The 26,676-nt window shown below is 56.1% G+C and overlaps 1 protein-coding gene and 1 long non-coding RNA gene across 8 annotated transcripts; one reads left to right on the forward strand and one right to left on the reverse strand.

Annotated features, from left to right (window-relative positions):
- Window positions 1-300: 300 nt before the first annotated feature.
- Window positions 301-5,860, reverse strand: LOC140650200 (uncharacterized). 7 transcript variants are annotated; one of them, XR_012041883.1, is made up of 5 exons: window positions 5,458-5,860; window positions 4,429-5,219; window positions 3,752-3,844; window positions 3,321-3,546; window positions 301-2,829 (listed from the first exon to the last, which is right to left on the reverse strand). It is a non-coding gene; the product is annotated as an uncharacterized lncRNA (long non-coding RNA). The 7 variants fall into 7 exon arrangements; XR_012041881.1 differs by having other exon boundaries at window positions 5,342-5,860; XR_012041879.1 differs by having other exon boundaries at window positions 5,304-5,860.
- A 2,998-nt stretch (window positions 5,861-8,858) lies between these two features.
- Window positions 8,859-24,981, forward strand: ZNF395 (zinc finger protein 395). Its single transcript, XM_072858211.1, is given in 11 exon segments — window positions 8,859-8,954; window positions 8,957-8,985; window positions 13,916-14,174; window positions 16,193-16,422; window positions 16,807-16,919; window positions 17,641-17,876; window positions 18,027-18,127; window positions 19,223-19,487; window positions 20,402-20,494; window positions 20,714-20,817; window positions 20,990-24,981. Coding segments are annotated over 11 exon segments (1,623 nt in total). The 5' UTR covers window positions 8,859-8,873; the 3' UTR covers window positions 21,102-24,981.
- Window positions 24,982-26,676: the final 1,695 nt, after the last annotated feature.

The raw sequence follows: 26,676 nt of genomic DNA on the forward strand, positions 1-26,676 counted from the left end.
AACAGTGATGCATCACGCAAAAAAAGATCATTTTGTCCCATTTTTTTAACCCCCTAAGAGTTTGTTTCATCAAGTAGGGGCTGAGAGCCAACAGCTGGAAGCAAGAGAGAGGCAGCGGAGGCAATCGGGAGATTTGCAACCCGGCCAAGGGCTCTCCAAACCTCTGCCAGCACCCACCTCTCCTCCTTCCACAGCCCCCTCCAAAAAGCAGGGGGAGAAGAGGAGCAGGCCTGGGGCGCCGGCGGCACTGTTCGGAGTCCACGGCGAGCACGGGCTTCCTTACCAATGTTTACATCGTTCTTTCCTGTTTCCTTTTTTGTATTATAATTGGAAATCCCAAGCGCAGCCAGGCTGCCGTTGAACACTCCTCACAGCCGCACCACGAAGCATAAACAGCAGGGGAGCCCTTTATTGCACTATATATGGACAAGGAGCTGAACTCTCTTTTTAATTTTGAAACAAAACCCGAAAAAAAAGCACACGCTTTCTTTTTAAAACGTGCTTACTCCTTGCAGTTTGTTTCATCTGAGATAGCTCCACAGAAAAGCATTCCCTACAAAAAAAAAGCAGAACTGCAGCAGAGAGCGAGCGTCCAGGGCACCGGTTTCTGCTTTTTGCATGCAATGTTGCAGGCTGATTTGTTTATAACGTGGAAAAGAGCCTGGAGGGCGTTTGGAAGGAAGTAAAATTGCAAACGGCTGAATTGCATAACCAGGAATCACAGCCGCGTATCACCATCTCCCTTGCAACTTAGAAACGACACAGCAGTGGCCGAGAGCTGCAGGACGTGCGTAGGTCAGAGCTTCCTCCGTGGATGCTGATGTGACGAACCCCACCGCCTCCACAGAGCTTTCCTGGGTCCCCCTGCTCGTGCGAGACGCTGCGGATAACTGCGTTGCAGAAAGCTTTCCCGACGTCACGTTTTGCTTTGCCGTACACAGCTTTGCGGATAATCTTTTCAAGCACCTCCCAATGTCCTGCTCAGTGTCCGGTACGCTTCCGCATGGGAGAACTGGCAAAATCGCATTAAAAGGGCGTTAGGATCAGACCACCAGCTTTCGCGTCAGTGAGTGGAACAAGCACATTGCAATAACCAGCTCGCTGAAAAAAATATTATAAAAAAAGCTGGGATTCTTTCCCCCAAAACAATAAACACATAAATTATTCTTTGTGGATACCTACTTCCCTTCTCCCCAGACCAGCCCCTGACCACACAACGTTTACCGCGGCAGCTCTGGATCAGACGAGGGGTCATAGTTGCTTGTAAATCTGGGAGGCTTTTCCCCCTCCAGCTTGTTGAGAGCATCGAGCCTGGGAAGGTCATGTAATCTGCTCCCAACCAGAGGCTGCGCAGAGGCACACACTCCAGCCCACCGACCTCCTGCTCACCACGGCGTGCAAGAACTTAATCTCCTCCCGACAGCCCAGTTCAAGCTTTTCCTATACGTTGGAATAAATTATGCTCTGCAAAACAGAGACAAGCAAGGCATGTGCCCTGAATCACGGCAGTTGGCTGCTTGCAGGAGACAATGCTCGGCCACGGCTTCCTCTCGCCGTTTTCAGCTTGCCAGAAGTAGCCATGGGGGAGAGGAACCATTTTGCATGGTTGCCACGAAAGCACTCCTACCCAGTGAGACATGGTTTTGCAAGCCTTGCTTCAAGAAGGTAATTAATTGCTCACAGCACGTGAAGCAAGCAAAAAGTCCTGTTGAGACGTGATTAACTTCAAATCAATGGAATCGCTCACACCGTTAGCACAGTCCTCAGCATAATTTTGCTGTGGGTCAACTTGCACGCCTCCAAATAACTCCCAGGCATGGGTGAGGAGTTAGCATGGGCTGTGGATGATTTCCTGGAGGCAGATGGGATAAAGCTCCTCTCTGGGAGCTCAGAGACTTCAGTAGTGGGGATGTGGCCAGAGTTTGTCAGTGGTCCTCCTCAAGGCCTTAGTGCTGTTGAATTCACTAATATCATTGTTGCCATTGAGGTCAAAATTGGGAAAAATTAGGGAAACTCTCCCAAATCCAGTTGGCTTTTGTCAAGGCCAGGATTTTAGGCAAATATTCTCCGCATGTGCACCAATACAGCAGGCATTCAGGTGTTGCACAAGAACAAGGGCTTGAAGGCAATCATTTTAGATGATGTAGCCTCCATTTTAGATAGACACCACATCCCACAGAAGAGGCTCCTCACTTCTGACGGTCAGCGTAACAGTGCTGACAAGCTCTAAGGTCCTGCGGGATGAAAAACCCCAGAAACGGGGGTAGAAGTCTGATTTCCCAACCGGATGGCCCTGACAAGATGCGACTTTGAGGAGTGCCTGCACCTTGAGTCTGGGAGGGCTTTTAGCACTTCTGCTGCTGGTCGCAGCTGTCGACGCTCAGTTTGGGAAGGAGGGTGATGAGCAATGATGGGTCGGTTGACTTGCGTAAGTCAGCGCAATTGCAGCCATCAGGAAGACGAGCTTCTGTGTCTTAGGAAACCCAAAGGGCAGCATCCAAACTCACGGAGGATGCTTTTTAGGAAATTTTAATAGTTTCCTTCAACAGCACGGTTGATAAAAATTTACTTAATTTTGCCCTCTCCTCCCCACATTTCTTCCTCAAATGTCTTGATCCCATGAGCTGAGGATTTTAACAGCATTGTGCTCCAAAGACTGCAAGAATTAGCAACTTTAAGATTGAGACCTGGATTTTCCCAGTCTGGAGTTGCTCAGATCACAGTACGTGTTGGTCCTTTGTAACCGCAACGACATGTAGGAAAATCCGGTAAAACCCCTCCAGTTTATTTGGTTAATTTGGTATCGGTGGCTTGGCTCTGATTCATCTCCTATCAAAACAAAATGAATTATATTAATAGATTCAAAATGTCAGTTAAGCAGTTTATCCTAGGCTCGTGTATTCAGAAATGAATAATCTCTTGAGGTCGAGGGACAGAGGCCAAAGTGAAATGCCAGGCAGAGCAGTGGGTGGGTAAACCCAAGGCAAACTTATTCAACTGCTCAGCGTTGTTGGACTCAAAGTAGCATTTAATATTAATTGAAATTAAAGCTGTGAGTAATGGTCATCCTGTGGACATGGGGTTTTTATGTAGGGCACTTTTTTTTCCATTGTGGTTTTTTCCCCCCTCTGTTTTAAAATGTTGCACAATTAATTAAAATATTGGGTGTGTTGCTCACATTGCATACATAGCAATACTGGGAACACTACAAAGATGAAGAGTCAAAAAAAACCAAAACAGAAATAGGCATATCTTAGTTCTACTTATGTAAAACAGGCTAAACCATCACAAAATATTTTTAATTGGGATTTTTCACTTACAGGTTCATGGAGATTCACCAAGATTCCCCGACAAATTCTGACAGACCAAGTTTTTTGTGGGATAGGGAAGGAAGCCTCTCTTGTAGATAACTGGTTAAAAATTTTCGAGAAACCAAGTGTAGGAATAAACAGTTTCATGTCCATTCCCCAAGGCAAGAGGATAACAGATGGGATCCCTCACGGATCTGGACCAGGCGATCTGTTCTTCAACACGTCATTACAAAATCTGACCATGGAAAGAGTAGTGAGGTGACAACGTTTACAGGCAACATTATCCCAAACAGCCGTGCCTGAAACCAGGGAAAGATCTCGCAGCACGATGCGATGAGGAGATACAATGGCAGATGTGATTTAACCTCAATAAGAAACACATCTTGGAAAAATTATGCTAATCATACGTATACAGTCACGGGCTCTAAATCAGCTATTACCTCTCAGGAAAAAAGAGATTTGGGGGTGATTGTTGATAGTTGTCCGAGAAGATCAGCTTAACGCTCAGCAGTAGTCAAATCAAACGTTGGCAGCTGTTAGGAAAGAAATAGAAACCAAAATAGTACATCATATATGGTACATAATTATGCTGGTGTATGAAGTACCACATTTTAATGACTGATGCCGATCCGGTCACCCCATCTCCGAAAGCATATGTAAAACTACTGTTACAGCAAAGGGTTATCATGGTTAATCAGAGGGACTGCGTAAGGGAAGACCAAAAGTCTGCGAAGGACGAAGGACGTGACTGGTGGGGCAGGGAGGGAGAACCTGATAAAGCTCCTGAGTCACGAATACTGCAGGGATGACGAAGGAATAATTAGGCAGTAAGCACCTAAGACAAAAGATGGGGACACCGAAGAGATTCCCTGGCAAACAAAAGCAAGGGACACCGAAGAGATTCCCTGGCAAACAAAAGCAAGTAAGTTTTTCACGTAAGGCATCGACCCCGGTGAAGCTGCGGGGGCAGGATGTGGCGGAGACCAAGCGAATTAAAAGGGTTCAAAAAGGGACTAAAGAAATTAATGGATTAGAGGTGCATTAGTGCTATTAAACATGATAGGCGGATGCTCTCTAGATTAAAAGTGGACTATTAACCACAGAAAAGCTTTCTAACCTACGTGAAACGATCTCAGTGCAAGATTTCCAAGGCTGCTCCCGCGACACATGCGCTCATCATCAGTGCTACCACGCTTGCTCACAATCTTAGCAGCGATGCCACAGGGTGTCAACTCCAAATCCAGCCACGGACCTTCTCGTTTGGGGGTCAGGTACACCAACGTATCAATGAGCTTTACGCACCAGTATCGATCATGTTACATTTTATTGGCATACAAAGGAATTAGCTGCCCAGGATCTGGGATATTTAAGCAGTGGATCATGCACACATACTACTTTCACTGTATTACTAAACACTCCATGTAATACTGCACCTAGACCAAGTCTCTAAATCTGGACTATATACAGGCACCATTAGTACTTATTCTCCTCAGGTTTAGCCCGTTTAGCTTACTTTCAGCTAAGATTTCATCTGACATCAACCCCAAACTCTAACAATAAAGGTAGAATTAGTGCAATGAGAATCAGTGAATCTGGGAAGGAGAGAGGTCAAATAATGTCCTAAGGTGAGAGTTTTCCATGGTCTTGGAAGAATTTTGCAAGATTTAGGATAGATGGTTGATCCGTGCAATTATTTATTCACTCTTACGCCCTTATGGCTTTTTTTTTAATGGGCTGTAAACCATTTTTTATAACACAGGGGTGAAGAAATGTCTCTGGAAGCAGGAAGTGTCTCTGCACAATGCTGTGGCCGCACTGCACACCTGGGCTGGGTATCCAGCCTAGATAGGACAGGGCTTACTTGCGATGCAGACGAGTGCCTGCCGCTCACCAACTCCACTTCTTGCACTGAAAACAACAAAGTGAAAACGCAAGATCATTTTCCCTACACTTTAACCGAACTTTTCCCTCTTTTAATAAAAGAAAACTAACCACGGTCCCCACACGCCAACCCAACGCCGGGCCGCCACCTTTATGCCCCCGTTTCCCAGGCTGTTCCCCTCGGAGGGGCACGCCCCTCCGTGCCTGGGCTGTGGCAACGCCGGGACCGAAGGCAGAGCTTCCCCCTCCCTCAGAGGGAGCTCACCCCCCTCCAACGGAGAGGGGAAGGCGGGAGAGGGGCACGCCGGGCCCTCACGGCTCCTCAGGAACGCCGGCCGCCCGCCATGGCCCCCACGGGAGCCGCTGCCCGGCACGGAGGCTGCGCTGACGCCCGGCGCTCGACGAGGCCTAAGCGGGGCCTCCGCCACGCCCACGCCGCCGTCCCCGTCCCACAGCTGAGGCGCTAGCCTGGGCGACGAAGGGAGGGAGGGAGGGAGGGAGGGTCGCCGGCGCCGAGCCACAACCCGCACCGGCTGCCGGGAAGGGGGCCAGCTCCTGGCACACCCCCCACGGGACGGGGGTCGGGCGCCGGGGCCGCCGGCCGAGGGGAGGCGGGAGGCGGAGGCGCTGCCCGCCCGCCCGCCGCAGCCGCTCCAAGCTGGCGCCGCGCTCGGCCGCAGCGCCGCTAGGGGCACCGCGGGGGCGGGGCTTCCCCGGCGGCCCGTCCGTATTGGCCGTCGCGCGGCGCCGCCTCCCGTCATTGGTCCCTTCCGTCTCGCCTGCCGCCCGCCGATTGGCGGCGCTCCCTGCCCCTCCGCCCCCTCTTCCCCCGGCTCGCGGACGGGGGCGCGAACGTGCCGGGCGGGCTGGAACAGGGGGGCGCGCGCGGCCGCCACGTGGGGAACTGCACGTAGTCAGGGCGGGCGGGGAGGCGGGGAGGGCACGCGCCGTTCCCGCCAGCGCCGGGGGGCGGGAGGGGGGGAACGCGCGTGAGGGACGTCAGTGGGCGGGAGGGGGAGAGGGAGAGGAGGGGGACAGGGACAGGGATAGGGATAGGGACGGGGACGGGGGCGGGGGCAGGGAGGCGTAAGGGGTGGGGGACAGTCGTGAGGGGTAAGGGGCGGCCATGGGGAGTGAGGGGCAGCCGTGAGGGACGATCATGAGGGGCGGCCATGCGATGGGAGGGGCGGCCATGAGGGGAGATGATGAGGGGAGATGAGGGGTGGCCATGAGGAGTGAGGGGTGGCAGCTATGTGGTGTTAGGGGCCGCTATTGGGGGGGGAGATGAGGGGTGGCCATGAAGGTTGAGGGATGGGGGCCATGAGTGGAGTTGAGGAGTGGCCATGAGGGTTGAGGGACGGTGGCCATGAGTGGAGATGAGGGGTGGCCATGAGGGTTGAGGGGCGGCCGCTATGTGGTGTGAGGGGCCGCTGTGGGGGGAGATGAGTGGCAGCCATGAGTGGAGATGAGGAGTGGCCATGAGGGTTGAGGGACAGTGGCCATGAGTGGAGGTGAGGGGTGGCCGCTATGTGGTGTGAGGGGCCGCTGTGGGGGGGAGATGAGTGGCAGCCATGAGTGGAGATGAGGGGTGGCCATGAGGGTTGAGGGACGGTGGCCATGAGTGGAGATGAGGGGTGGCCATGAGGGTTGAGGGACAGTGGCCATGAGTGGAGGTGAGGGGTGGCCGCTATGTGGTGTGAGGGGCCGCTGTGGGGGGGAGATGAGTGGCAGCCATGAGTGGAGATGAGGGGTGGCCATGAGGGTTGAGGGACGGTGGCCATGAGTGGAGATGAGGGGTGGCCATGAGGGTTGAGGGGCGGCCGCTATGTGGTGTGAGGGGCCGCTGTGGGGGGGAGATGAGTGGCAGCCATGAGTGGAGATGAGGGGTGGCCATGAGGGTTGAGGGACGGTGGCCATGAGTGGAGATGAGGGGTGGCCATGAGGGTTGAGGGGCAGCGTCCATGAGGGGAGGTGAAGGGTTGCTGTGAGGGGTGGCCATGGGAACATGAGGGGCAGCCCTGTGGAGAGGTGAAGGAACGTGAGGGGCCACCTTGAGGGGAGATGAGGGGCAGCTGTGGGGTGTGAGGGGTGGCCATGGAGAGATGAGGAGCACCCATGGCTGCTTGTGAGACCAGGGGAGAGCGACTGGCGTTGTCCCCCTCTGAGGAGCAGGGCTGAGGTGCCTCCAACACCACCCATCGGCTCCTTCCCCCAGAGCAGCCGGTGCCCGCTGGCCATGGGGGCCCTGCCCATCGCCAGCCCCGCTCCTCTCCCCCGGCTGCCACCTCCTGCCCCCCAGACCCGGAGCGTTGGCGGGCCTCGGCACGGGGCCAAGCATCACTGGGCTGACCGGCTGCCGAGGGAGGCCCCCACCAGCGCTGATGGGGTGTGCGGTGCCCTCCCGGCCCCTGTCCCGGCTGCTTTGCAATGCCTCCGCTCGCGTGTTGCAGCGGCACATCTCCACGGAGCAAGCTGCCTCCTAATGTGGGTGAGATTGCCGGGCGTGAGATCGCCGGGCGAGGGCTTTCGTAGGCACCTGCCCTCATCTGCATATGTAATAACTCACTTTTCATCTTAACAGGTATTGAGGTGACTTAGAAATCCAAGTCTGAGGAGCTTGGGAGGAAATTTAGGAGCATTGCTGGAAGTAGAAGATTTTGGATTCTGTTTGGGTGCTTTGGAGAAAGTACCTTATTTTTACTGGACAAAAAAAATATATATATGTTGTTGAGAAATACTAGAGTCCTCATACAGACAAGGCAGGTTTTGTTTTTTATATGACGAGTGGATGATAACCCCTTCCTGTCCCAACAATTTACCTTGGACAACCTGAGTAAAATCCCGGCTGTGTTCTGTATATTAGTTGGTGGTAAAAATACACTTTTTTTTTTTTTTTTATGCTGGCAATAGGCCCAGCGTTTCTCCGCTACCTGACACACATTAAAACAAATCACCTTGCCTGTACCGAGGTTTTAAAGGCGATGACCGCTGCGTTTGTACATCAACTTTGCCATAACGTGCTATAAAGGGACAAGCGGCAATTTTTGTCACAGGGAACCCAGAAGCCGAGGCTTTGAGGGGGCAAGTTCAGTGCCTGAAACTGAAATAAACCCCAAAAGGAGCATCGCTGGTGTTAATTTAATTCTCCCTTATTGCTAAACAGGCTCAGTGAGAGCAGTGAAGCTGCTCCGGCAAAAGAAGAACCTTCGAGGTTTGCGTGCCGGGGGAGCTGCGGCGGGGGCTCGAGTCGGGGTCATGGTGATGTCCCCTCGAAATGAAGAGAAATTAGCGGTAGGGCCCGTTACACGCAAACCCAGAGGCTCCGGCCGCCGAGCCGGGACCCTCCGAGGTGTCCGTGCATCAGCGGGGGGATAAGGACAGCGGGGTGACGGGGAGCCCCGTCCCTTGGGCAGGGGGGTGCCTGTGTCCCGTGTCCCCCCGCCCGGCCCCGGCGCTTGGGTAAACAGCGGAGCCCCGGGGGGCTGTGGGGAGCCCGGGGCCTTCCTCCCCCTGCCCGCCGGGGAGAGCCGGGAGGGAGAGGGAGGGATGCGCCCACCCTCCTGCCTGCCTTCCCTCCGCCGTGGGCGGGCGGGCAGCGACGGCGGCATCCCCCCGGGCCGGGCCGGGCCGGCGCAGCGCGGCGGGGCCGGGGGCGTGTATTTAAAGGGAGCCGCGGAGCCAATGCGCAGGAAGGGGCCGAGCATGTGGGGAGGTTGTTTACACCAGCCCGGCCCCGGGAGCTTTAACCCGGCCGGCGGCGAGGCGCGGAGCGGAGCGGGGTTCCCCGGACGCTGTGAGTAGCGGGGCGACGGCGTCGGGCATCCCCCGCCCGGTCTGCCTGCCTCTCTCCCTCCCTCCTTCCCCGCCCGGCATCGCCGGGAGAAAAGCCAAAAAATAATACTAATAATAATAAAAAAAAACGCGCGCGCGGGAGCGGTGGTTCCCGCCCGGCCGGGCCGCGCCTCCCCGGGCCCCGGCTCCTCCCCGCCCCGCCCGGCGGGGCTCCAGCCCGGGGCCGCCGCGTACGTGAGCCGGCCGCGGCGGGGACGGGGATTTCAAAACAAGCTGCGGCGGGGGAGGAGGGCGGGGGAAGGCGGGAGCCGCACCGGAGGTAAGCGCCGAGCCGCGCCGGGCCCACTCCCCCGCCCTGGGACCCCCCCCTCCTGGGGGGCAGCCGGCTCTGCCCCCCCCCCCGCTCCCCCAAGCCCCCTTCGGGTCTCTGCCCTCCCCGGTACGCGCACCCCTCCCCGAGTCCTGCCCGCTGCACGGCGCCCCGGTGCATGCGCCCCCGGGGCCTGCCCGCCTCCTCCCGCCCGGTGCATGCCCCCCGCTCGGTGTCTGCCCCCCGTTGCACACTCCCCGGTGCGTGCCACGCCCCCGGCCTGCCCGGTGCATGCACAGCCCCCTGCAAGTCTCCCCCTCCTTCCCGTGCATGTCCCGCCCAACCGGGGCCTGTGCCCGGTGCATGCCCCCCCACCCCGGTGCATGCCCCGCCCCCGGCTTGCCCGGTGCCTGTGTGTATGTCCCCCCGCCCCGTCCCCGTGCATGTCCCCCGCCCGCCGCAGCCCGCCCCGCGCACACGTGCCCTGCCCGGTGCCGCCCTCCGCGACAGGCCCGGGCACACGCCTCCTCCTCCCCTGCCTCCGGCCCTGCCATCTTCCCCACGTGCCCTGCCTGCCTGCCCGCCCGGCCGCGGGCCCTGCACACACATGCACGCACACATGTACATGCACACATGCATGCCATGCGTGCCCTGTCTCCTGCTGCACGCTCGTCCCGGTGCCCGCACGATGGCTTCAAGTCACGCTCTGCTGGCATCGCTCCCAGAAAGCAGCAAACTCCCGCCCTTTCCTTCCTGGCTGCCCTCGCCGCCGGCATGCACCGGCCCGCCGATGCCTGGGGAAGTCGCTCTGCCTGTGCCGGCATTCCTGCTTGTACCGGGAAATGTGTTTTTAGGCAGGCGGGTGTTCTGTAAAAGCATTTTCCTCTGGAATCACCCAGCGGTGGCAAACACCGGCGTGGGTGAAATGGCGGGATGAGGGTTGGGGAGCCGTTCCCGGCGCTGCTGGCGGGGATACGGTGCAGCCTTGCGGTGACACGTCCGCGGGCGGAACCCAAGCAGCAAGCAGCGAGGCGGGATTTGGAGGGAACTCTTTGGGAAGGCGCCTGTTTTGTATTATTGTCTGTGAGGGTTAGGTCGCAGGTGGGTTTGGCTCTGTCTCAGGGGTCAGTAGATCCTTGTTGCTTCTTTTTTTTTTTTTTTTCTTTTTTAATAAAGGCCCAAACTTTGCAAACCGCTCTGTGCGGATATCTTGTTTCCCAGTCACGTGTGCTGACAGGCACGGGGCCGGAGTGTGGTTTGTAAAGGGCTTCGGGACGTTTTGGGGATGAGAAGGGTCTTTTTGGAAACTGCGGGCTGAGAGACAAGATGAAAAACTGGAGTTTATTATCAGTTATTGCAGCGTTTAGGGTCTCATATAGGGTGGACTTTGCGGTCTGGGTTGCTGATCCGTGGCGTGGAGGTCTGTGGCAGGAATTAGGCTGGATTTGAAGGAACCTACCAGCATTTATTCCTGAAAAAAGGGGGTGTGCTGTAATTGCACATTCTCTGGGGAAGGGATTTCTGCCGGTGGTCCTGGTTTGCACAGCGCTGTGGGCGCAGGAGCTGCCTTTCTCCCAGCAAACCCCGGACAAACAGCAGCTGGGGTGAGTGCCGGAGCACCCTCCCTCCTTTACTGCAGCCCCCCGACCTTCCCCGTTTGCTAAATGAAGCGTTCCTCATTTGCCAAACGAGGCGCCTGCTTTCCCAAACCACCACCCGGGCTTCGCTCTGCCGGCAGTAGTGGCAACGCCGGTAGGCACAAGGGCTGATGTTTTTCCCCGGCGAGAGCTGGAAAAATGCTGTCCAAAATACACGCCCGGCATTGAAGCAAGAAATAATTTGGGATCTGTGCCGGCTCTGACCCCTGCGGCGTGTGATTGCTAACAGCTGGGAGGGCTCGAGGCGGCAGCGTGGCCTCCCGGCTCCGCCTGCACCACTGACGCCCTCCCCACTCTTGCTCCTCTTCTTGCTTTGTGTTTTGGGGCACGGCGGGGGAAGGATTTTTCGGTGTTGGCATGTCACCCTCGGCTATGGGCTGAGTGCCGAAATGGGATCCGGCATTCAAAGGTCTGCTGGAAGCAGATGTGGCTCTGAAAACTGGCTTTTGGGAGGGTTTTCCTTCCCCCGGTTGCAAGCGCGCCTCTCTCCTCCTTCCCGCTCCCCCTCCGGACTAGAGGGGGAAGGAAAGAGAAGGCGAAACGAAACCCCAAAGGAAATGAGAAGCAGCCTCCCACCTTCAGCGCTGCCCTCCCCGCACCTGGCCGCCGGCCAAGCGCTGCCTTGAAACCGGCGTGCGCCGACCATCAGGGAGGCGGCGGAGATTCGGCGCTGTTTTCTATGCGGTGGCGGCACCGACATCGCTGCATCGATTCCCTGAGCCCTTGGAAAGGGCAGTTCCCAAACCCCGGCGCCTGGGATATCTGAGAGTGAGGTTTTAAGGTGATGTGGGAGGAAACGTGGTCTGGTGGTTAATTCCTGTGGTGAGGCGGAGGGGCTTTGCCACAGCTTCGCTCTGGGATTTGAGGCAAACCGCCATGTCCCCCCCCGCCCAGCCCTTTCCGTCTTGTTTTGGATGAGAAAGTCCCGTACGGGTATATAGGAGACTTGGGAGCAGAGCTGCTTGGCCAGGTCACTTGTGTTCATCAGAAAACATGTTGCACCATTGAAAAAAAGATATTATCGGACAGAGTGGGCTCCGGAGCATCCTCCATCATGCCTGTACAGTGCAAAGCCTGGTGTGTTCCTCGGGCAGGGCGAGATGAGAGGGAAGCCGGGGGAGCGGCTCTGCTGGGCCAGCCGCCGTGGCCTCTTTGATCCTGCTCCAGAGGGAAGGCGGTGACAGCGAAGTCCCCGTGCGCTGTGGGACGGGCAGCCCTGGCGTGAGATGCTCTGCCTGGCACGCCTCTATCCATTTCGCACCCTATCCCACTCTTCCTGCTCTATTCTTTATGGCTCCTAAATAGCTGTTAATTTTCTACTCGGGGAGGACAAAGCGAGCTGAGTGCCTACGGTTATTCATAAAACCGCTTGTAAATCTTGGGCGTCCTTTGAAGCGGGACGTGGTTTGGAGTAACCCTTCCCAGGACGGTCGGAGGTCGAGAGGAGTGGTGAGCTCCCCTTCCCTTCCTCAGGAAACTTTTCTCATCCAAGATAGTGTGCAAGACAGTGCTGTGTAAATCAGATGTCCAAAAAAAAAATAGTTAATCTGCCATTAAAATGCTGCTGCTTTGTGACGGGGAACCAAAAATCTCTTGCAGCGACCCTGCGCGAGGAGGGGAGGGTCTGGGCGCAAGCGCCCAGCGGCTCGGGATTAATCATCCCTCTTGCACAAGCAGCAGCTCCTTGGACTTGTGCTCTCTGTGGCCCAGGTTATGCTCCAACCCAGACACCCAACAAACACCTGACAAGCACCCGCAGCCCCCGGCCAGCCGGGTGACGCTCGCTGACAAGCCCAGGCCGGGTGACAAAGGTGACAGGTTTGTTGGCAGTGTGAAAGCACATGGCTTTTTCGGTGCACCCTGGGGCACAGGGCTGCACGAAGCCTCTTGTCTCCTCTCCCTCCTCCTGAACACCAGGCACCGTCACCCTTTGGCCTCGCCACGGTGTGCATCCTCACTTCCCGCGCTCCTCGGAGAGGATGTTGCAGCGGAGGAGACGTTGGGAGGAGGACAGGATGGAGGAGGACAGCGAGTGCTGCTGGAGCTGTCGGTTTTATCAGGGCTGGGTGCATTGTCTGTCTCCGTGCTTGGGTGTCCCTTGGTTATAAGGAAACCTGCAAACACTTGTCTCTTAAAACAGCAGTAAAATCTACAAACCCAAACAAACGAGCCAGGCAAGCTGCTCTCTGGATAGGCTTGCTAGCAGAGCCATGCCAACATGAGGAGAACCTATGTCAGAGGAAAGGGGAGCTATTTGGGGGGCAAAAAGAGGTTAAAGATAGGTACAGAGAAACAGTTTAGGATAAAAATGCTCCAAATTCTTCCTTTTCTAACAAAGTAGGGCAGGAGGATGCTCCTGTTTTGTTGCCAGACCGACCCTGTGAGGGCTGGGCATGAACTGCGAGCTTGGAGAAACCTCTCCCAAAAGCATGAAAGCTCCCAAAAAGAGGAGCATCAGGGTGCAGGCTGAGAAGGAAGGGTCACTGGCTTTCGCTGCTGGAGAGCTTTATTCCCCTGCCAGGGCGCGGGCAGGGGAGTTGCAGGACTGCGCTGGGCACGGGCCCAAGTCTAGAGGTCAAGGTTGAAGAGCACTGACGGCGGGTTTCACTGTGACCGGCGGGAATAGCCACAGCGGCCTCGGGAGCATGCACTGGGGGCAGCTTGAGGGGGGGAAGTGGGCTCCAAGGGCTGTCCTGACTGCGTCTGCGGGGTTTCCTTTGGCCTGGCTCATCCCTTTTTTTTCCAGAGGGGTTTAGAAATGACCATAAAGACAAGAGCTGCAGGGTGGGGGGAGCTCAGGCACACCACTGTCCCCACCTCCCCAAGGAGTCTTGGTGCCTAGGGATGCTGGAGCAGCAGAGAGCTGCTTTCTCGGCTCCCAGGGTGGCAGTGGGGGGAAGACACTGGTTGAACGTCATGGTCCTACACCGGAGGTAACATCCCTGTGTCTTTCTCTTCTGCAGCGTGTCCGAGATGGCGAGCGTGCTGTCCAGGCGCCTGGGGAAGCGCTCCCTGCTAGGCACCCGCGTCTCTGCACCCAGTGCCTTGGCCGAGGGGGTGCTGGTAGCCACCCAGATCCCTGGCTTGCAGACCGACCTCGGCCGGGTGTCTGCCCACACAGCGCCACAAGAGGACGGATCCTGCGCGCCGTCAGCAGAGGAGAGCAGCCAGGCACCCAGGTTCCCCAGCCCCGGTCGCCGGCAGCTCTGCGCCGGGCAACAAGTACGTAAGGAGGCTCTTGGTATCCTTCGCTGGTGGGATGCGCTCTGGCGGGGGAGAAAACTCCTGGGCCTCTCCTAATGTAAGGTGCAGTGGGGATCTGTAATTACCGAGAGTCATTAATGGGTGTTGGTGTTAGTGCTCTTAGCCCTGGCTGAGCTTGATGGGTTTGAACCATACCAGCTCAAGCGGAGATCCATCCCCTCCAGGAGATGTCTCCAATCCTAGCCAAAAGTGGGTCTCCAGAGAAGAGGACCTGACACTTCCTTCCAGCGTTCTCCAACTGTCTGAGGCTAAGGGAGATGGTTTCTGTACATTTAGTGACTCCCAATGGAGTTCTCTTCCATGAACTTGTCCTATCTCCCCATAAACCATGTCAACATCTGAAGGCAAGAGGCAAGGGGCCCCACGGCTTAGCCACAGTGGCGATGAGCCTTGTGGCTCAGGCCTCAGAGCTCAGTCTGCCGCAGCTTTTTGCTGCAGGGTTGAGGGTCAATGGTGTGGATGTATGTGGTGAAGAAGCTCTTAGGGAAGAGTGAGGTGCGATGGCTTGTCCCAAAAGGACATCTAGTCCTGCTGGACCCTGCCGTTTCTTGTGCCCCAGGCTCCTGATGCTTAGGAGAGCTGTGCCTTGGCTGGGATGCTGCCTGGGGCAGGGAACAGTGCTTGTTCTCGGTCCCACTGGGACGGGTCCTGTTAATGCCTGGCCAAGCAGCGCTGTCCGAGGGGAGCCGTGAGCTGCTGACGTAGAGCCCGTTTCTTGGCTGCTACCTGCAGAACTGTAAAACCTTTTCTGGGCAGAGCTTGTGAAATGGAGTGTAAATAAGGCCCCTGTTCGGTTTTCTGGCTCCTCCTGCCCCGTGTTTATTAACCACAGGACAGTGAGAGTTGTTTTCTCCTACGTGCTCTGCTGCGGAGGGTTTTGCTTGCTTGCTTTGTGGCTGGGAACAGCATAAAAGTAGTGACGGGGTGCCTTCACCTCCCAGTGACAGCCAGGACCTGTGCTGGTGGCTGTGCAAAGCTGAAGGAGCTGTTGGCTCCTCGTGCCGTGCGTGGACTGGGGGACGGCCCCTGTGGTTCACAGGGGAGCCTCGCTCCTTGTTTTCAGAAAGCGGGGTCAGGGTCTTCTGTGTCCTGATCCCCTTAACCCTGGTCCCACCATGGGTGGCTTTTTCCACCCCGATGTTTCTGCCGGAGGTCCCACCTGAGACAGCCTCGCAGGTTCCTCCCCGATCAGGGTATGGGTGCGCGTGTCCATCCCATATCGTCGTCTTGGTATGACACCCGTGGTGCTTCCATAAAGAGATGTTCCTGTTCCTATAAATAGCTGGAGACACATGTAGTGTCTTTTGACACACATACATTTCCATTAACAGAAATTGGCTCATGGGTGGTAGTGGTGGAAAAATGCCCATCAGAAGGAGTTTGGGACTTTGTGAAGGAGGAGGTGAGGTTTGCACATCCCCTTCCCCTGCCTGAAGGAGCTGGGACTGGGGGGCCAAGGTGTGAATTCAGGATCGCTTCACCCAGGAAACCTCTGTTCCCCCGTTCCCCTCCGGCTTTTAATCCTTCTATCTACATACTTTGCCAGGGTGTGTAATAATTGTGGGAATCCTTGCAGCAGGATGGCGTGAGAGCAAAGCCAAAGCAGACAAATTCATTGGAGAAAAGTCCACCCAAAGTCACGACACTCAGAGGCGGCTGATACCAGCTCAGGAAATCCCTCAGCTTGGGATTGCCGGAGTCGGGGAGCTTGTGCCTGGGAAGAGCAGATCTCTTGGTGGGGTTGGGGTGAACCCTGGCCACCCCTTTGGTTTGCTGTGACAGCATTCTGAAGTCCAAGCCCTTCTGAACAGACCCTGCCTTTGTCCTAAAGCACTCTGTGGCCCCTTCTGCTGTGGGAGGAGGAGGAGGGAGGATCCTGCGGCAGGTGAAGGCTTGCTTGTGCTGTGGCAGGACATCCCTCAGGAGCAGCGGGGTGGAGGGTGGCACCGACAAACCACCCCTCGTACCGTTTTCAGGTCCTCATCACCTACAACGGGCAGGAGTGCGCCGGCCTCGTGGAGCAGCACAATCCGCTGAGCGACAAGGTGAAGGTGCTGCTGCCAGAGCAGGGCTTGCAGGCGTGCTGGAGGGTCCAGGACGTGCAGCCGGCCACAATCCAGCCCCCTGCCCTGCCTGCTGCCGGCGGTCCCAGCCCTGCTGAGGCGCTGCAGAGATCTGTATCCAGCAATATCGATGTACCCAAGAGGTTTGTGCCTTTGGCTGGTGGTATCTCGCTCAGGCGGGAGAGGGGCTCTTGGCGGCTCCGGCAGCACTCGCGCTTGGCTTTACACCGACAGAAAGAGCGGTGATGCTGGGGATATATCCGCCTTCCCAGCACGGGATTATCCAGAGGATGGTTAAATTTAGGATTAAGGGGATTTTTAATTTTTTTTCCTCCAAATGGAGAGAAAACATCCTTCCCAATGACTTAAAAATGACTTGGAGTTTACAGAGGGAGGTGGGGGGGGAACCTGCACTGCTGCTGCGGGTTGTGCTGCCCTTTGGCTGCCTGGTGACTCCCTGGGTTGTACACGGGCTGTTTCTCTGCTTTCTCCTCCATGCGTTTCACATCTCTCCCCTCGTGGTGCAGGAAAGCTGATGCCGCTGTGGAGATGGATGAGATGGTGGCAGCCATGGTGCTGACAAGCCTCTCCTGCAGCCCCGTAGTGCAGAGCCCTCCTGCCGGCGAGAGCGGCATCCCCCGTGAGTGTGCATTTAAAATATATATAAATATTTGTTACAAAAAACCCACATCTGAAATAAAAGGAGATGTCGAGAAATATCCTGTGCCCTTTGGATCTCAGTGCCGGCGCTCTTGCTGCAGAGGTGCTTTGCCGGGTGCAGAAGAGCTGCCAGGACAAGGGACCATGCTGGGTGGAGGTGGAGCAGCACCAGGGTTGTGGTGGAGCCCACGAGTGCCAGTGCCGGTTGGGGCCAAGCAAGCTGGGATGCCCCTGGCAGCGCGGTGGGGGTAACCCTGCTCTCCGCAGCCGTCCCGGGGGGCTGGGGAGCCCCGTGCAGCCGTCCCGGGCCAGGGAGCACTGCCCAGTCACTCCTTTTTTTTTTTTAGAGGCAGTTTCATTCCCGAGGAGTCAAATGCAGCCGGAGGGATAAAAATAGCTGCCCGGAGCCGTGGGAAATGTGCATGCCCCGGTGCTGGCTGCTCGCCGTGTGCCGGCTGCGCCCACGGGATTGCACTGATGCCAAAGAGGATGGGGAGGGGAAAAAAGGGATAAATGACCAATAATTGGGAGCTGGCGCTGAGCAAGGGTGCAAAGGCTTCACCTTGCCAAGTTTTTTAAAAAAATAAATAAATAGAGGCAAACTGTTGTTGCCGGTTATCCAGCCTCAGGGCTGGTGTCTGCCCTGGGAGGGTTTGGTTGGCCCCAAGCTGACTGTGGCAGCACATGTCCCCTCTCCGCAGCCTCACGGGCAGCGTGCGATCCCTGGAAGGAGAGCGGCGATGTCTCGGACAGCGGCAGCAGCACCACCAGCGGGCACTGGAGTGGCGGCAGCGACATCTCCACCCCTTCGCCCCCCCACCCCGCAGGCAGCCCCAAGTACTCCAGTGAGGCCCTGAGCTCCCCCCAGGTAGACGACGGCTTCGAGACTGACTCCGACCCCTTTCTCCTTGACGAACCTGCTCCGCGCAAGAGAAAGGTACTGCTGCCATGGGGGGGGGTCCCAGCATCGGCGGGGTGGCTCAAGCTGAGCCAGCGTCCCGTGGAGGGGAGGCTCAAGCTGAGCCAGCGTCCCGTGGAGGGGACGCTGCCAGCGGGCAGGGGGTGACGCGGGCCATCTCTCCACCAGAACTCAGTGAAGGTGATGTACAAGTGCCTGTGGCCGAGCTGCGGCAAGGTCCTGCGCTCCATTGTAGGCATCAAGCGACATGTCAAGACCCAGCACCTTGGGTAAGGCAAAGATTTCACCTCCTAAGTCCCTGCCCTACCACCATTACGCCCTGCTGCTGCGTAATTCGTAATTCCTGCAGCGAATATCCCCAGTGTCGGAGATACTGGCCTGTGCGCTGAGCTTGGCAGTTCTCAGCCAAGCAGTCCATGTCACCAAAGCCGCTGTTGTATGTGTCCCCACCTTCAGGGAGCCCAGGGCTTTCTGGGAGGCACAGGAGCCCCATTTGGGCTTCAGGACTGCCCAGCTTGGGTGTGCATTTTGCAGTGGGGGGGGTTCAGGTTACACACGAGCCCTGGAGTCCAGGGCAGACGCAGAAAAGCACCTGGCAGGGTGAAAGGCTGGCAGCCTGAAAGCCGTGCCTGCTGTGCTGGTGGCTGGCTCCAGCTCGGCCATCGGGGCTGGCACGGGCACCCACGTGCCAGCCTGGTGGTGGCCACCCCTTTGGCAGTTTGCTTTGCTTTGTCCTGATCTCTTGTGAATTCCCCCCAAAATACAAAGTGGTGTGGGTGTGGGGATCAGCTTTGCTATGCTCTCCTCCTGTGGCCCCACTGCACTTCTCACCACCACCCCCCCCCAGTTTTCCTGTGTTTTTGTCCATGTTTTCTGGTATGTATTTTTCTCTTCCTCCCTTGTAAATGTGAATGCTCTGGGAAAGGCGAGGACAGAAGTGCTGCGGTGCAGTGGGCAGTGCTGGACTGCCATCCAGTGCCGGATAAATGCACTGGGAAAATAATAAAAAATATTTCAGAGGCTGTTTCCTGCTGGGTGAACCGCAGGGCTTCGGTTGCAGCTGTGCTAAATGAACTCGATTAGAAATGAGCAGGGGATTTTCAGTGGTGCCTGGTCAATGTGCCAGCGTTTTTAAAGGCCCTGAAAGAGGTATTGATCTTCCTTGGAAGTGTGAAGTGCAACGTGCTGCTGCAGAGGCAGTGGCTGTTGCTGATCGCAGCTGACATGATGCTTTGGAGCCTGGGAGCGGAGCTGCTTTGCCTGGGAGGGCGAGATCACTCTCCCCCCCGGGGAAGTTGGGGGCCGCTCACCTTGATGGAAACAGGGCCTCCTTTTCACTGCTGTCCCTCTTTCCCCTCTGGCAGGGACAGTGCAGACTCTGACCAGCGGAAGCGAGAGGAGGATTTCTACTACACCGAAGTGCAAGTGAAGGAAGAACCAGCGCCGGAGGCGGCCACTGCCACCAGCCCCACATCCGTGTCGGCTCCCATCATCATCCAGCAAGCCCTGGCGAAGCCGGAGGCACTGCTGGTGGAGCAGCCGGTGCTGGAGCCTGCCCTGGCCAGCAGCGCCCTGAGCCAGTCTGCCCCCAGCTCCTTCTGGCACATCCAGGCTGATCACGCCTACCAGGTGAGCTGGTGGCATGTCCCCGGGACAGGTCGCCTCCCGAAATCTTGCCGAAGGGCAAGTCGTGATCCGGTTTGCTCTGCAAGTCCCCGCTGCGGCAGGGACGTTTCATTGCCATCCCTGCAGCACAGAGAGGCTTTGGTGCCGGTGTAGCACCATCCCCTGCCTGGCTGCCCTTCAGCCCTTGAGCAACCGGCTTCATGAACGTCTGGTTAAAGGGGCTCGTGTGCTTCTGCCGTGGCCCTTCCCGGGCTGGGGGGGAGCTGCCAGCCTCTGCTCCCCTGCAGTTACCCCGCGCTGGTATGCAACACGCCCTTCTGCCGGCAGATAACGCAGGGCTGGAATGCAGCCGCGCTGGATCCTGCACGTCTCCGCTGCACGCTTGCCAGGACATGGGCTTTTGAGGCACGGGAAACCAGGGGACCCGGTGCGGTGGCCGCAGGGGCACCCTGGCTCGGTGGTCCTTGTCGCTGCTTGAGAGCTGAGTGCTGTTTGGGAGCTGCAAGCTAGCACAGGGACAGGCTATATAGATCCATAAGCTGCACGTATATCCATTCCCATTCCAGGGGACGGATGCAGCATCATCTGAAAGCAGAAGGCCTATGTAAATAGGTGCAAAAATGTATACATATAGACTGGGATGGTGCATGCGGTTTGATATTGCAACCGAAAGCAGTTGCGGGAGTGAAGAAGCTGCTGTGTCCCAGCAAAGGGTGACACAGCACGTGTGCCGTGCCCCGTGTTAGCAGGATCCAGTGCTGGAGGAGAGGTTGCGTGGGAATTTTCATCACATCCCCAGTGCTCCCAGTTTGCGGGTATTCCAGGCTGGTCGTCTTAGGGAGATGAATGCCCGTGGGGGTGGCACATGGGAATGGGGGGCCCCTGGGGCTAATGCTGACCCCTCTTTTCCCCCACAGGCGTTGCCCTCGATCCAAATTCCAGTGTCCCCCCACATCTTCACCAGCATCAGCTGGGCCACTGCCACCTCAACTCTCCCGTCCCTGTCACCGGTGAGTCCTGCCTGCATTTCCCCTTCATCCTTTTGGGGTGCAGGGTTGGGCTGGGAGCTACGGGCACTTTGTCTCTGCTTTCTCACTCCCCACTGTAAACATCTGGATTTGTGGGCTGGGGGCACCCGTGTCTCCCACTGCCCCATTGCAATACCCGGGGGTCTCACAGGAGGGGGACTGCGTTGTCCCGCGTGTTCTTTGACGCCCGATTCCCCGCAGGTGCGGAGCCGGTCGCTCAGCTTCAGCGAACCCCAGCCACCAACGCCAATGCTCAAGTCCCACCTGATCGTCGCCTCGCCGCCCAGGGTGTCCATCGGCACCAGGTGAGGGTCCCACCTGCTGGAGGGGAGCAGAGGTGGAGCCCATCAGAAAAATGGGTGCCCTCCTGCATCTCTGCTGATGCAGGCCGTGGTTACGAGGCCTTACACTTAGATATACGACTGAAATTCTGCAATGAGTGGGTAAATGTTCTTTCTTCTCTTCCCCCTTTTGCAGGAAAGTCCGTGGTGAAGCCAAGAAGTGCCGTAAGGTGTATGGCATCGAGCACCGGGACCAGTGGTGCACGGCTTGCCGGTGGAAAAAAGCCTGCCAGCGCTTCCTGGACTGAGCGCAGCACCACGGTGCCGCATCCCTCCCCTGCTCCTGCCTGGGGAGCACCGGAGTCCCTCACTGCTGCAACCAGGGACCTTGGAGGTACCTCCTGTGACCCCAGAAGACACCTCCAGAGCTGCATGTAAATTCCTCCTTCTGTATATTGTACATCTGCTGGGTTTGCTCTTTTTTTAAAAAAAACTTTTTCCAACTTTTTCCCTTTTTTTAAACCTGAAGAATATCTCCCTTTGTACAGTAAAAGCTGGGGCTGGGAGGGAAGAAAGCCGGTTCCTCGGGGTTTGGGGGAGATTGTAGGCGATCTGGGGACCAAAGAGTTTCCTGCATTTCCCAGATCAGCCCTAAAATCTCCCTAACTGTCGCAGCGTGGCTGGGGTGAGGCGTTGAGGCAGCTTCCCGTGACCTTTGACTACCTAGAAAGTGCAAATCCCTTGTATCCTTTAAGGGAGGGGATTCGTAACAATTATAGCTTTAAAAAAGAAATGCTGTTGGGTTGCTGCAAGGAAGGCAGGAGCGGTTCTCGGGGCAGGAGTCAGAGCTTTCTCTCCCCGTGTGGATGTGGTCTCTGCTTATGTCGCGTCACACCGGTAGCTCGAGCTTGCGTGTGCCTCCGGTCGGTTCCAGCGTGTTGTGTTTGGAGGCATTTGGGGGGAAAAAAACACCCAAAACACTTTAATCAGGAAAACTATGAGAATTTTTAAGGCAAAACCTGGTGTTCCTTCTCATTTTAGGCTTCGTAAGTCTGCTTAGCTCCGTGAAAACCTACGTTGTGGCCCTTGCTGTGTCTTTCAAAACTAGGCTGAGCAATTTTTTTTTTTTAATTTAATGATTCCATCAGTAAAGGCAGCTGGGAGGACTGGGAAGGGTTTTCCTGTAGCATCACCATATGGCCCCAATTCAGCAAAACGCTTTAATATTTGTTTTTGAATTCTATCGAGCCTGGTGGGAGTCAGTTTTCTGACTTCCATCCTTTAAAACATATATTTACCCAACCCGAATTGCTGCTGTCACTGTCGTGGCTGTCCTGTCACTGTCGTGGCTGTCCTGTCACTGTCGTGGCTGTCCTGTCACTGTCGTGGCTGTCCTGTCACTGTCGTGGCTGTCCTGTCACTGTCGTGGCTGTCCCACCAACACCAGCATCACTGGTGGGACGTTGCACTTGGTGTCGGGCCGGGATGCGTGTGGCCGGGGAGCCCGATTGCCCCGTCGGCTTTCTCCCCTTGCAGGGGTAGGGGGCCATTTGTATTCTTTTTTTTTTGCTGCATTTTTGATAATCATAGGCCATAACCTGCAGCCGTCAAGCTGAGAGCCATCCCTGCACGTGGCTTGAGCCCGGGAAGTTTTTAAGGACCCCGCGTTGAGACTCAGCGTCCCTTATAAAAGCGAATCAAGTGGCTGGGAGAGTCCGATATTGTTCCCGAATCGCCACGAGCCCCGTTGTTGAAGGGATCGCGTGGGCAGGCGAAGCGGGTTGAGATACATATATATGTATTGCTGGTGCTTGTCGACGCGTTTGGGTATTTTTTTTGTTGTTGTTCATTTGTAATTTTGTACATATAAACAGTATATCGTCCCGCAACCTGATCTTCTCTCTGGTATCCAACTGGTGGATGCAGAATTTGGCCTCTGGAAAGCAGGAGCAAAACTCCCCGAGCATGGTGCCACCCCGCAGGGTTACATCCCCGGGTGGGTCTGGGCAGGTCCGGCTCAAATCCCAGGAAAGAGAAGAGATTTTGCTCCTTGAGAGCTGCTCGCTCAGGCTCCCATCCCTGCTGGAGCGTGGTGTTAGGAGGAAAATGTCGGGAAAAGCCTTTTCCTCTCCCGCCGGCATCGGAGACTCTGCGGGTTCCCAGGTTGAGCGTTTTATTGCAAGAATGACTTTCCGAAGTGTGTTGCAGGTTGGTGCTCTGCATCCACAGCCCTGGTAACAATTAATTGCGTGGTGGGGTTGTTGCACTACTCAAAAATAGGAATTTTTTTTATATATAAAAAGTCCCCACGCCTTTGCTGCTGTCTGACCTCCAGCGTTTGATGGGCCGAGCCGGTGTTATCTGTCCTGCGTCGCCTCGTGGAGCTCGGTGTGTTTATCCTTTCAGGGAAGGGCCCTGTGATGCTGGGGTGCGGGCAGGTTTTCAGTGACACCGGAGATGCCCATGGCTCTCCGGAAGCGAGCTGACGCTTTGGGAAGTCCCACACAGCACCTCGCTGCATTTTAATTTTCTAAATATTTTTTTTTAAATGGGGCTTGAAGCAGCGCCCAGAGCACGGAAGGAAAAAAAGAGGTGAATTTGTGCTTTCCTCAGACCTTGTGCCTTTGCCCCCACGGCTCGGAGAGACCCAGGCAGGACCGGAGATTTTACTTCTTGCTCTTTATGCCCTTTCTGCCCCAAACGGTGTCGGGCAGAGCCGGATCTGCGCTGGCACTAGCTGGACACGACTCGGCTCCCGCAGCTCCCAGCAAAATCACTCAGGAAAAGTCAAACAAGCCATCCGGGGTCGGCATCGGGGTGCGGCATCGCCCCGGCCCCAGCGGGGTTCATCCCCCTCCGAAATCAGGGTGTAGCATCGGACACCCCCGGCCCTTCCCAGCGCAGATCTGCCTCAGCGATCAGGTTTTTCACTGGCAGGAGCTCAGGTGTCCAAAAAAGAAAGTGAAAATATCTTTCTGCAAAGATGCTTTTTTAAAAATCAACCAACCAAAACAAAAATTAAAAAGGAAGAAAAAAAGTGTCAATGGCTTTGGAACCAGCAGGCATGTGCATCCCCGGGTGAGACAGGGGGCTGGCGGGACCCCTCCCCAGCGAATACGGGGGACGCAGCCCCCCTCGGCCCTCGCGGTGCCTCCTCCTCCTCCCGCAGCGCATAGCACTTACTGCCCGGCAGGATGATCTCGCGTGGGAGGGTTTGGCATCGGTGTGGCGGTATCGGGGGCTTGGGAGGGCTGGGAGCTGCGTACAGCTGCTTTTCCGAGGGCTTTTGCGGTACGGACTTAACCGGACAAAATTGTCCTTATGCTGGTGGCTCTTTTCTGTTGGCTTTTTATTTTTAATGGAGAAACTGGTGCAGGGTGGGTTGGGTTTTTTTTGTTTTTTGTTGGTTTTTTTTTTCCCCTTCTGATTTGGGAGTATTTTGGAATTTTTACACTTTAAAACAGAAAAACCTTCTCGGATTTTTGCAGAAATGACAGCAGGCTTCCACCGTGTCTATCGGGTTGGTTGGCATTGGATATATAATTTTTTTGTCCTTTTCCCTATTATTTCCCTTTCCTATTATTTTTTAACTCACTCCTGGCCACCTCCCGACCGTTGGACCTTTTCCTCCCAGCGCTTGAGTCTTGCTCGTCTCAACAAAACTCCTCTTTGGCCCCAACCGCGGGTAACCCCCACCTGTAAATCCAGCTCAGAGTTTTCCCTCCTCCATCTGCCTGTCTGCCGGAGCATGTATATGTATGTATATAGGAACCTCTTAATTGGGCACTAATTAATTGGAGGCTGCTCCCCCTCCTCCAGCCGGGACACTCTGCCCGCCCCACTGCTGCTGGGGGGGCAGTCGGCCCCCGAAAGGCAAAGCGAGTCGCTTTAGCGCAGGGTGACCCCACGCTGTCACTCGCTGCGCCGGTGCCATCGCGGGAGACTTTGTGGAGGTGTCGCAGGGGGCGGAGGAGCAGGGAAGGGGTTGGGGACACTTGTCACCGTGGCCGTGCCCCCGTGGGGCCACCGGCTGCCCGGCCGAGCGGGGACGATGCCGTATCAGTGAATTTTCTGTCGTCTTGGAGCTTTTCTCAGCTGTCTTCCAAGTATTATTTTTATTGTTTAAAAAAAAAAAAAGAGGAAAAAAAAGTTAAAAAATAAAATAAAAATGTGAAATGTAATTTTTACAGCAGCAATATGAAATATATTTTATAAGAAATAAAAAGAAAAGTTGCCTGATAGCTCGCTGCCTCTGCCTTGTCCTTGCGGCCCGTGTCCCAGGGTTCCTCCCCGTCCCCCGGGGACCCCCGGCCCAGAGGTGGGGGCACTTTCTGCCGCCGCTTGCGGCTGCTGGGCCCCGACCCGGCGCTGTCCCCCCAGCGCGGGGAGCCCCTGGCACAACCATTTCTGGCACCACTAGATAGCAGTGTCTGCCCGGCGCTGGAGCTGCCATGGCTTCCCGCAGGTGCTGCGTGCGCTTTTTTTGTTGTGGTTTTTTTCCCCCAAAAAAACCCCCTGAATTTGTCAAGTTTTTAACCTGGAGGCTGCGGGGAGGGGTTAATATGTGCTAAACCCGGCGGGTTTTTAATCGGTGTCCTGCCCTGGGGGACTCTGCAAAGTCTTGTGGCCCGGAGCCCTCCCAACGTCGAGCTGAGAAGTTGCCTTTTGATGCAAAAAAAACCAAACAAACAAAAAAACCAACCCCAAAACTGAATAATTTTATTTTTTTAATGCATGTTGAGGTGAAAGAGGAACTGGAAAAGAGAAAAAAGGGGAGCGGAGGGGGCTGAACAGGGCTGCGGAGGGGAGCGATGCCTTCCCCCCCCCCCCCCAGCCAAAGTCTTCCCCCAATTAATTTTTTTAATTGCCAACCCCTGTTTCTTATTGGCAAAAAAAAAAAAAAAGGCAGCAGAAGTCCCCTCTCTGCCCCGGGGCTGGTTCGTCACCTGGAGCCCGGCGTTAACCCAGTTTACAAACTGGGACCCAACTGGGGATACTGGGCCCAGCCCGTGGCATGGCCACCGCGCGTCTCTACCCCTCCGCCAGCTCCCAGCGAGGCCCGGGCCCGGCGCCGTTTCTATGGCAATGCTAAAAATAGCGCTTGGGCGGCGATGCCGCTCCTCTCCCCAAAGCCGGGGGGTCCCAGGAGAGGCGAACCCCCAAATTTCCAGTGCGGTCGCGGAGGCTGGGGATGCTGGGGGGCTACGGGTGCCGGAGCCTTCGTTATCCCAATGGAAATGGGTTCTGGGGCCGATGGAGCTGGGCAGAAATTCCCCTTCTCTCTTCAACCCTAAAATCCCTTTTTTTCCCCCCAAATCACCCCTCGATCCATCCCATTTTTGGCTGCGGGGCACACGTGCAACAGGACCCCCCCGCGCCCCGCAGCTCTGCAACAGCCCATGCAGGGGCGGGGGGGGGAGATTTCTACCATCTTAAAAAGCCTCCGCTTTGGAAATAACGCACATTTACCAAAATCTCCCTTTTTTTCCCCCAAACCCAAACTATTCCCCAGCCGAGCGGGGCGATTCGATCCCCCCCACGGTGGCGGGGGGCAGCAGGGCCCTGCCCTGCAGGTGTTGACCCAAGTGACGGTCGCCAGTCGCAATAATATTGTAGAAACAGTAAACTAATTTATTAATCCTTTTGCTATGTACAAGTTTAATGGAGAAATCTTTGTATGAAACAATTAAAAAGAACAAGATCTCAGAATTTTTTTTTTCTTTTTCTTTTTTGTTTTTTTTTTCCATCGGGGTGTTATATTATATTTATTTTTTTTTTCTACAAACAGTGAAGGGCAGCGCTGCGGGTGAGACCCGGGCGAAGTCGCTCCCGGGCTATGCTTTTTGGGGAGTAAATTAGGAGAATTAATCAGCTCCGATTATC

The sequence above is a fragment of the Ciconia boyciana genome, chromosome 3, assembly GCF_034638445.1.
Source record: "Ciconia boyciana chromosome 3, ASM3463844v1, whole genome shotgun sequence".
Lineage (NCBI taxonomy): Eukaryota > Metazoa > Chordata > Aves > Ciconiiformes > Ciconiidae > Ciconia > Ciconia boyciana.